General features: G+C 44.6%; 1 protein-coding gene across 3 annotated transcripts; it reads right to left on the reverse strand.

Moving 5' to 3' along the window:
* Positions 1-590: 590 nt before the first annotated feature.
* On the reverse strand, positions 591-10,484 carry ubxn1 (UBX domain protein 1). 3 transcript variants are annotated; one of them, XM_079744777.1, is made up of 10 exons: positions 10,468-10,484; positions 5,705-5,768; positions 5,474-5,527; positions 4,838-4,965; positions 4,662-4,752; positions 3,863-4,054; positions 2,272-2,323; positions 1,518-1,643; positions 1,121-1,304; positions 591-729 (listed from the first exon to the last, which is right to left on the reverse strand). In XM_079744777.1, exons 2-10 carry the CDS (start codon positions 5,761-5,763, stop codon positions 689-691), a joined length of 927 nt encoding a protein of 308 aa, XP_079600903.1. In that variant the 5' UTR covers positions 5,764-5,768; positions 10,468-10,484; the 3' UTR covers positions 591-688. The 3 variants fall into 3 exon arrangements, with proteins under 3 accessions (XP_079600903.1, XP_079600901.1, XP_079600902.1); XM_079744775.1 differs by lacking the exon at positions 10,468-10,484 and adding an exon at positions 6,276-6,308; XM_079744776.1 differs by lacking the exon at positions 10,468-10,484 and adding an exon at positions 6,276-6,298 and having other exon boundaries at positions 5,705-5,763.
* Positions 10,485-10,926: the final 442 nt, after the last annotated feature.

Here is a 10,926-nt window from a genome sequence, read left to right on the forward strand (position 1 = left end):
CAGAAGAGGTTTAGGACAATATCTTCATAACGTAAAGCTACAGCGGTGGGTAGAAAACAGGTCTAAGTTCAGTCAGGCATTTGTTTATTTATTTGAAGCGGGTCCTTGGTGGCAGCATGGACATAAATCAAAACTCCTGTGAATATATAAAAACATCTGGCAAAGGATATCACAGAATAAGGAGGATCAGGTGGGGCCCGAGGCCCTGCGTCATGACTAGTGATGTTTGAGGGAACCACGCAGTGAAAGGTTCAGGCTATAAGGTACAACACCAGGTTTAGGTTTTATAAATGTCCTTTTTATGTTCTGGGGTGGAGCGCTACATAGCGTAGCAATCAATCACTGTTCAATAGTTTCTTACTTTAGCTTCACACGCATTGTTTTAATTATATCAAGAAATAAAATGTTCACACTTCCCCCTATTTAGTCTTTATTTTTGTCACGGACATCTGATAAAAGGGCGGACTTCTACAGTCCCGAGTACAAACTACACCGCCTCATCGTTAAAACAACTGGTTGATTGGTGTGCTAATGCAGCTTCCCCCCATAATCCAACCCATGCGCCATATGCAGGCTTGGCTCATTTGACTCTGCTTTCCATTCCCCCCCCCCTCCTTCTGGGCTCTTATTTTGAAGTAGCAGAAGTCATGGCGAGGTAGGCTCACATCACATATCCTGATGCCACCGCTCACTTCTTAATGACGACCAGCACGGCCGTCGGCACCAGCCCTACAGCAGTGAGGAAGGAGAACAGAATTATGGTTCTGCTTCATTCTCAAAATTGAATTTTTTATTCAAACAACCGAGCTATGTTTGCTGATGGTTAGGCACATTTGATTAGGATTTAGTCGTTTAGCAGTCACCTTGAAGCAAACCTAAAAAAAACTACAAATGATGCAGTTCTTGTTCTACCTTGTTAGTCACAAACATACAGTGTCACTCTCTTAATACTTTTTTTTTTTTTTTTGCATTGTTAAGGAGAGCTTGGGATACAAAAATGTGCTTGCGAGCTATGTCTTCTTTGCCTGTTATGTTGTGCATTTGACTAATATAACTTGACAGCACATTTGAACCAAACTTATCGGTGATTCAGCGAGCGAGGCGGCAAGGCTGCGCTCACCGAGCTCTTTGAGGGGCTTCTCCATGTCCAGCTCGGTGTACACCTGCCGGGGGTAGGGCGACAGCAGGGTGAAGTCCTGGCCCTCGGGCGTGTTGCCGTTCATCTGCACGTAGACGCGCACCGCAGCCAGCGGCTCCTGGGCCTTGAACACGGCCGTGAGGGCCGAACCGTCAAGCAGGCGCACCTAAAGACACACACATCAATCACTTGTACTTGCTGCTGTGGCACCCAATGTCATGTGGTGAATCGAGAGTAGTGTCTTATCTTACATGGACTAAACAAAACAAGTATTCAGAACCCTGAGTACAAACGAGTGACGAGTAACTGGTGATCATTTGATGACATTGTCTTCTTGCACCAGTGTGTGCGTGCGTACATGCTTGCGTGTCTGTCCTACCTGTATCCTACATTCGTCGTACTCCTTCTTGGTGGGCGGGGGTCCCTGGCCCCCGACTGGGGAGGAGGGAGGGGGCTGCACTGGGGCCGAGGTCGACTCTGCAGCGGGCGCGCACCCGCCCCCAAACTGCAGGTGACAACACAACGTTCATCTGAGTGACTGAGTTTAAGGAGAGGCACGGTGGGAGTCTAGGGAAAGGTCTCCTTTTGAAAGTGTTGGCTGGTTTGACTCATTAACAAGATCGAGGGTTTCACTCATTAACAAGATCGAGGGTGTCACTCATTAACAACATCGAGGGTTTCACTCATTAACAGGATAGAGTTTCACTCATTAACGAGGATAGAGGGTTTCGCTCATTAACAGGATATAGGGTTTCACTCATTAACGAGGATAGAGGGGTTCACTCATCAACAGGATATAGGGTTTCACTCATTAACGAGGATAGAGGGGTTCGCTCATTAACAGGATAGAGTTTCACTCCTTAACAGGATAGAGGGTTTCACTCATTAACAGGATATAGGGTTTCACTCATTAACAGGATAGAGGGTTTCACTCATTAATGAGGATAGAGGGGTTCACTCATTAACAGGATATAGGGTTTGACTCATTAACAGGATAGAGGGTTTCACTCATTAACAGGATATAGGGTTTCACTCATTAATGAGGATAGAGGGGTTCACTCATTAACAGGATATAGGGTTTCACTCATTAACGAGGATAGAGGGGTTCACTCATTAACAGGATAGAGGGTTACCTTTTTGGCTCTTTCCTCCCGGTCTCGTGCGATCTTATCTTTTACTCTCTGCCTGGCGGGAGACAGAGAGAGAGAAATGCAGGGAGGAGAGTTTGGGATTAGCAGGGACAATCAAATGAAACACAATTGAGAGGGCAAAAATGAGATCAGAAGTTATTATGTTGAAAGAATTATATACTCTTGGTCGTTTGGGCCAATATTATTTCACCTTCTACGGCCTAAAATATCAACGTTATACTCGATTGTAACGACACTATTGTTATCGTATGTTTCTGCTGATGCCAGAGCTTTGCACTGTTGGAACAAGACAAGTCATTTGTAATTCTCATTATGCCGTCTCATAAATCAGTCTGGACAAGCTTAAATCTGTGTCAACGTTTTTTATGCTTCAAGTTTGTTTCGACCAATCATGTTCCTGGGGGTGCGGAGGACTTTTGTCTCAGAGGGAAAGCCTCCATACTGGCAGAACCACAACACACGTGTTATGGCTGAATGTAGATTGGAAGAGACCTAAAGACTTGTAAGAGAAGATTAGATTGTATGTGTGTCGAATATGCCATCATGGCATAATCAAAAGACTACTCGGGAACCCCTTAGGCGGTGTGCACCGACGACAGGACACTTTTCCACCGTAGCGCTGGTGATCATACTGGAGTTCTACTTCAGAATACGCTTTCCATAGTGCACACAAACTAAAGTCTGCCAATAGCCAGTGGAGTGTCCTGTCCCGACACCAACGTCCTGGGGCCGATTGTCTGTTAAGACACTTTACCCTAACCCTCTGTAAAGACACTCAACCCTAACCCTCTGTTAAGACTCTTAACCCTAACCCTCTGTAAAGACACTTAACCCTAACCCTCTGTAGAGACACTTAACCCTAACTCTCTGTAAAGACACTCAACCCTAACCCTCTGTTAAGACTCTTAACCCTAACCCTCAGTAAAGACACTTAACCCTAACCCTCTGTAAAGACTCTTAACCCAAACCATCAGTAAAGACACTTAACCCTAACCCTCTGTAAAGACTCTTAACCCTAACCCTCTGTAAAGACACTCAACCCTAACCCTCTGTAAAGACTCTTAACCCTAACCCTCTGTAAAGACACTCAACCCTAACCCTCTGTAGAGACACTTAACCCTAACTCTCTAAAGACACTCAACCCTAACCCTCTGTTAAGACTCTTAACCCTAACCCTCAGTAAAGACACTTAACCCTAACCCTCTGTAAAGACTCTTAACCCTAACCCTCTGTAAAGACACTTAACCCTAACCCTCTGTAGAGACACTTAACCCTAACCCTCTGTAAAGACACTCAACCCTAACCCTCTGTAAAGACACTTAACCCTAACCCTCTGTAAAGACACTTAACCCTAACCCTCTGTAAAGAGACTTTACCCTAACTCTATGTACAGACACCTGGTCCACTTTTGAAACCTCTCAAACCTCGATATTCTCCCTCTCTAATAAGTCTCTCTCCGAGGCCGGTCGAATATTTCCTAAACAAAACAGGGAGCCCAGATTTACTCCGTCCATGTCCAACCTAAGCCAGACTCAACGACATGTCGTCCGTGACTCTGTAGCTGAACACGTACTTGGCCATCTTGTCCTCCATCTTCTCGCGGCTACGCAGGTCGGCCATCTTCTTGAGCTCGTCGTCCTGCAGCTTCTGTTTGATGTGCAGCAGCTCCTGGCCGTGCTTCCTCCTCTGCTTCTCCCGCTCCACCTCCTCTGCGCGCTCCCGCTCCCGCCGCTCCGCCTGCTTCAGCCGCATCAGGTCCTCCAGCCTGCACGCACGCACGCACACACACACACACACACGTCAGCATGTAGAGGAGGAACCATCGATAGCTCACATTTCAATTGACTCCTCTGCTTAGAAAGGAGTCAGTTGAGGTGGTTCATCTGGTAAGGAGGCCCACTGGGCTCCTCCGTAGGGATGGGTTCCAGACCCCACCAGTGGGGTGGAGGCCTCGGGGAAGACCCAGGACTAGGTGGAGAGATTATATCTCAACACTGGCCTGGGAACGCCTCAGGATCCCAACGTCAAAGCTGGTTAATGTCTGGGGCCCCCTGCTAGAGCTGCTGCTTCCGCGCCCCAACCACGGATAATTGGTTGAAGATGAGGATGAGTTAAATTGACTGAGGAAGAGAGAATGACCCCACATTGGATGCCATCCATCTCAGCACACGCACACGGCTGTATTTCTGCCATATTCTTTGGTAGTGGACACCCAGATTCCATCCACACAATAAACATTTGGTGAAAATGCAGCGACGGGACACAAGTCCAGATTAAAGTCTCTGCATGAAGGGGAGGACAGGGATGTCCTCACACAGCGTCTGCCACCCGAACCCCTTTATAACCAGAAACGGTGCAGCCACGCCTCTGACCTTTTCACTTGCTCACGCTTCTCCTCTTCTGTCATTGGTCGCCTCGTGTCCCCATCTTGGATTTCCTGTTCCATGTCTAAAATGTCTGTCCCTGAGGAGAGACAGGGCAGGGTCAGCGACCGTGTGGTAGACAGAGGGTCGACGAGGTGAAGGCTCTCTGTGACAACCACACTCACCCTCAGCTGTGTCTGCTACTGCGGGCTGGGCTTGACTGGCCTGGTCCCCCACCGGACCCCCGAGGGGGACCCCCACAGGGGGCACGTAGGGCTCATCAATGTCGGGGTCCCCCTCGTGCTCCACTAACCTACGGAGGTCAGTATCACAGGTGAAGCTCTAGTGAGTCAGTGGTTAAGTAAGAGTGTCTAAATGGGTTTGGAGAGGGGATGATGAGCAGAAGATACACTCTGAACAGCTGCTAGTAGAGTTTGATGTGAATTTAATATTCCCATCGTTGCGTCTCGCTGCCCTTTAGACACATACAAATACTCGCAGAACAGTTTTGGCCTAATGAGTGACACACAGATCTTCTAAGAACAAACAATGAGCCACACTATCTAGCTGACTATCCAGCATGCATGTTGGGGCAATTGTATATGGACGAGACTGAAGTCATCACTGTCCTGATCGTAAATAAATAACTAGCATTCCTTGATCCTATATTTTGAGATATTTTACCATGCCATTTAAAGTCATGTTTTCTACACAGTATAGAACATTATCAAACATTATATAATTTTTTTATCTACTTATTGAATCGGTTCAATGTTTGTTACACTGCCTGTCCATTCCTCCCAGTAACAGGTTATAATTACCAGTCCATGGCTCGCTCTATCCCTTGGTTCCCTGTGTTTGCCACCGCTCTCTCCCTGTGAATAAAAGGGTGATTAATACATGAATTCGCTCACATACATGCATGCATGCATGCATACATACATACATACAATAAACAGGCAAAATGTATTAAATCGGTGATAGTAAAATAAAAACGTTCAACCGCTAAACGAGTATGGAGTCCAAACAAGTCCTTATAGAAGTAGACTCACGCGCTGTTTCTGCCGAAGCCCATCTCCAACAGGCTCTCTAGGGTTGATAGTTCTGCCATCTTCTCTGGGGAAACAAAACCCCAGTGGGACAGATAAGATAAATCATTATATTATATCGATTATATTATACGACCACTTCTTACAGCGTTTATAACACTTTAGTATCATAACGTTGGCCCATTACACATTGGGGACCAGTCCAACAACAACTCACTGGGACCAGCTCATTCAAGTCATATGTTTGATTCCTTGCCTACATTAGAGAATATGGAATAATGATGGCAAAGGAAGGTTAAGTATAACACTGTATATCAGCGTCAGTTTAATTGAAGACCAGTTTATCCATGGAGATCTACCAAACTGCGAGCTAAATGTAGCTACTGCTTGGCTAACACTGTAAGCAGGGAGGCTAGCAAAACATATGACCCAGCACTTTCCAGTAACGGATTTATATTTAGGAATACTGTTTTTAACTCCTGTAATTTAATGTATGGGTAGGCATAGGGCATCGACGTATACAGATGTGTTTATTTGAGCCATAGTGCTGAATTGATAACAGTTAGCTACTCACAACAGTCAGCACAGCATCCACACTACGGAAGCCTTGGGGGGTTAACGAATTGCACGCTTGAATGAAGTCGGCTGCACGGCTCTGTTGTGTGACTGACATCTGCTGGTGGCCGCTGGAACAACCTCCTATTTTGGTCTTTAAGGTCCCATGGCATGCTACTTTATGGGTGCTTTAATATAGGTATTAGTGGGCCCCTAACACAGTATTTGAAGACGTTCCCGAAATTCAGCCGTGGTGCAGAATTACAGTCACCAAGAGCCAGTCGCACATCAAGCTTTCCCAAAACGCGTGGTTTCGGTGTCTGTAGCTTTAATGCAAATGAGGAGGAGAGATGCGGGTCAAGGAGGAGGCTGGGGGTGTGGCCCTGAGCAACTTTTGGCCACGGTACTATGCGTTCTGTTTACAGTGGATGTATCGCAATGGCGAGGCGCACACAGCCTTTGGCCGTCTTTATAAGTATTCTAGAACACTCCGGGTGCTCTGGCGGGAGTCACTGAGCTCTATATCTAAATAATATCATGTTATACATAGATATCTATACCATATAATATATATTATCACGCCCAAAAGCTGTGTGCGTCTCCAGAAGATATTATGAATCTGAAACGACTGCGTCGGGTTCTCTGACATCTCTGGTTCTTCCACTTCTACATCATACGGGATCTTTAACCAATCCAGATAGACCACTGTTAAGTTACCCTGGACGTGTATATTGTATGTAGACAACATTATTCAGTGCTTAAAGAGTGCAATAAGTCTTTAGCCTACATTTACATTTGAGTAGAGGCGTGTGGGTGTGTGGGCGTGTGCATGTGCGTGTGTGTGTGTGGGTGTGTGTGTGGGTGTGTAGGTGTGCGCGTGCTAAACTGGGTGTGACAGCATTTTTTTTTACCTTTGTATTGGTTTTATTGTTTCTGCTTCTATCAAAGCCCACGTAGTCAAGCCTAGAAGTGTTTGTTCAAGCGTCTGAAATTGGTCACGAGTTAGCTGAATAAACTGGTAGCATTGGTACAATGTCAGATGGGATGTTAAGGTTGGCTGAGTCAGTTGAAAGTATAATGTTTTGTATATCTGTATGAAAGATAATGTGCATTGTTCTGATTTTGATTTGATGGTTATTTAGAAAACGTACAGAGGCTATTGGTGTGGTGGTTGCCATTGCGCTTGTACTGCAAATATCTTTAAGTACTAGTCAACCTGTCTTCAATCACGTTTACCAGTACAACCTGCAATCTCAGCATCTATAATGTTTCAGATAACACGATTAGATCAAGGAAATATAACACCAGTACACTCTCTCATATAACCCAATATAGATGGCTATCATCGCACATAAACCAAACTAAATAAGTCAGTATATTGCTATACAGTCCAAGACAATGTCTCCAAAACAATCGTGATCTAGGTCCAAAGGCAGTTGTTTTTTTATTGAGGCAGAGGTATCATGTGATCGCGTCGGACACCTCTAGAGGTGGAACGGAGTGGACGAGCCGAGCGATTCACAGAGATCCCTGTGTCCTAGCTGCCCTCTGTTCTGGGGATACTGTCCGATCAAAGACCCCTCAGGAAACATTAAACCCTTTTCAGTTTCACATTTCTAATTGATCTTATATAAATCTCACACATTACATTACGAGGGGAGTGGAAGAGTTCCTATTGTTTTGAGTGAACTACTCTTTTACTCCCCATGACCCTTGCCTTGTCATGAGTATTTATTTGGAAAAGTCGACCATGTTGTACTACACATTCTCTCTGACCTTTCCTCAACTTATGCCAACTTCCACCACTTTCAACATAACCCCCCACCTACTGTATAGCTATTCAAGCCTAATACTATAACTATTTGTAGCTACTGCTTGGCAGTAGCTACACATATATATGTATATCTCACTCTATACATATATATGTATAGAGCTAGAGGCGGTTGGATTTGAATTATCGGAAATGCTGACTTGCATCTGGTTTTGGCCTCGCTTCAAGCTGTGTGATGTTAGGCCATCCTGTGTGTCAGGGGGAGTTCAAACAGAATGCAGTTTGCTGTGCTTTATGGGCCGGGCCGGTTACATATTTACCGCAAGTGTAATGATTAATGACTTTCTCCTGGACACAGTCTTAAGCAGGTCTTAATCGCCACTGCTCCAGACCTACGGGACACCGTCCACACCGTCACTCCTCCTCGTCCCCGCTTCACGTCTCTGCTTCTCTCCTTTCCTTGTAGACCTCCTATCTTCTTTTTTCTAACTAAAGGCGTGTTCTTGGTAAGTATGAATTAACCTTTATTAAATTAATTAATTTAATGCTTTAGGTGCTGTTTAGTTCTTGTCGACTGAATATAACGCTGTGTATGAGAGGTCTTGGATTTCTTATTTCAGAGTCGTTTATTTTGTATTGCGGGTTCTTATTAATAATTAAAGATTAACTAAGCTGGGGCGGTAAAAATAAGACAACAATAGAAGGAAAGTGAATCATTTTCAGTCAGTTGTCAGAATAGAAAACGGTAAACAGAAAGAACCCTGTCTATCTGCTTGTTATAATGTATGTCCTTATTAAGTATCCTACTGAAGGGTTACAGAGATAAGTTGTGAAATCACCGTTAATCATTGGGATGACATTCTGTCATTAATTCACAGCCATTTTGAATCCTCAATTAATTCACATGCTTGAAATAGGACTTAAAATCTGCATGAAAACAAAGTAGGAAAAAATGTATGAAAGCAACTTATAGCCAGACAAGCACAGGTAACCAAAGACAATGCAGCCTTATCAGCCGTATGAGCAGCACCTGTATTTGAACTAACATGTGCGTCCATTATTCCCACAGCATCAGTGCTGTAACACATACGTATAGATCAGATGACCCCACGTTCAGCAACTCCATGGAGCTCTCTCACTATCTTCCTAAAAGAGCGGCCGGACAGTTGGAGAAAGCCCTCCCTCCTTAGTTAATGTATTCTTGTGGCACCTCATCCAAATACATTTTAATATGATATGATGTCAGAGTAGATTTAGACTCAGTGTCTAAATCTATTAACTTGCACAATGTCTTTCTCTCGTGGGTCTCTGGGGATCGCTGTATCTTAAGTCATACTGAGGTTGCGGGAGGGTGAGTAAGAGGCCGATCAGGGAGATAGAGCTGGAGGCGTACGTGCACTGAGATGAACAGGGTCGAAAGGCCTTATCAGTCAAGGTCACCGTCAAACTGCTTTATGACTCTGTTTATCCAGCCATGAGAGGGGTTAAGGTTTAAAGCTCAAGGCAGGGAAGAGAATCCAAGACAATGTTGTAGCTACGCTGTATGCAATTTTACAGGGCACACTCCTCTTCTGTTGCTCAGATTCAAGGTGCCATAACCGCATGTAAGTCAATGATTTAGGGACGGGATTGCCCTGCTCCATCACTCTGGGTGGAGACGGTGGGGGTGGTGGGCCCTTTCAACTACCTACTGCTACTACCAATAAAGCGCTTCTTTTTATTCAGCCAGTGATGATTCAGGTTTTATGTGCGTTATTAGAGAAAGTTGCTATCTGCTCAGCAATAAAAGTAGATTAGGGCAGACAAAGGTCTTACTATTCTTTATTGAGTGACCTTATGGTCTAAGTTGCATCACCACATGATGATTCAGATAAAATGTTTCGGTCGAGCCGAGTCAGCAAGGTTCCTTATTCACCACAGGAGGGCAGCGTTGTCTGGTGACATTTAACAGCACTGTATTCTCTCTGTTTGTGACGAGCGCTGGGCCTTTCTTTGTCTGATGGTCATAATAAAGCCATTAGATGAGTTACAATATATCCTGTAATTCACATAGCTATTTCCGTGGATTCATTGAACGTCTTACATAAATACAATAGCAGGCTAAGCCCAAACCACAAGGGGAAGTGGCCTCCGTACAACCAGCATGTTGATTGTCAATCATTTGTTTATCGGATGGGAAATTAAAACGTAATGTTGTGCTTTTGCAGATGCAGAGACTCTCTCTCTCTCTCTCTCTCTCTCTCTCTCTCTCTCTCTCTCTCTCTCTCTCTCTCTCTCTCTCTCTCTCTCTCTCTCTCTCTCTCTCTCTCTCTCTCTCTCTCTCTCTCACACACACACACACACACTGCGGTGATGTTACCTCCTCTGTAATAACGTGTTCCACAATTGGTGGTTATGGTGCATGTCAACCCCAGTGCTGCAGCTGGAGTGTGGGTCTCACCAGCTGTAACAGCATCTCCATATGGATGAGTGTCTGGCGTCCAGTGGAGCTGCTGTTATCTGTGGAGGGACGCCCGCGGTCATCCACAGCCGGCCGTAGTTTCCAAAGGCCCTGTCATTGTCACAACGCGTCATGTTTTAGGTTTTGAAATCAGCTTCATTGATTTGTTCGATGTAACACCCTGAACGCATTTCCTTTTTGCAATAAACAAAGTATTAAAGATATATTATTTCTCATTTTCCATTATTCTCGTTTGATAGACTTATGATCGTAAATGGATATGGATTATATTATAAAATCAATGATAACCTACTATATAATGTATTAATGAAACAGGTAAAGCATATAAGACAATCACAATTGTCAGATCTGGAAATACCAAATGTAGCCTAACTATAACATTGTACTGTATTGTAATAGCATAAAGGCAAAGGTGTATTTAGGCCTGCTAATACTTTA

Source organism: Pollachius pollachius, assembly GCF_949987615.1.
Source record: "Pollachius pollachius genome assembly, chromosome: 10".
Taxonomy (NCBI): domain Eukaryota; kingdom Metazoa; phylum Chordata; class Actinopteri; order Gadiformes; family Gadidae; genus Pollachius; species Pollachius pollachius.

Excerpts from the sequence above, each read along its gene's own strand:
- ubxn1 (XM_079744777.1), bottom strand. The coding sequence starts at position 5,763 with ATGGCAGAACTATCAACCCTAGAGAGCCTGTTGGAGATGGGCTTCGGC. Across the intron at positions 4,966-5,473 it reads ATAGAGCGAGCCATGGACTG|GTTAGTGGAGCACGAGGGGG; the intron begins GTAATTATAACC and ends TGACCTCCGTAG. Across the intron at positions 4,753-4,837 it reads AGTAGCAGACACAGCTGAGG|GGACAGACATTTTAGACATG; the intron begins GTGAGTGTGGTT and ends GTCTCTCCTCAG.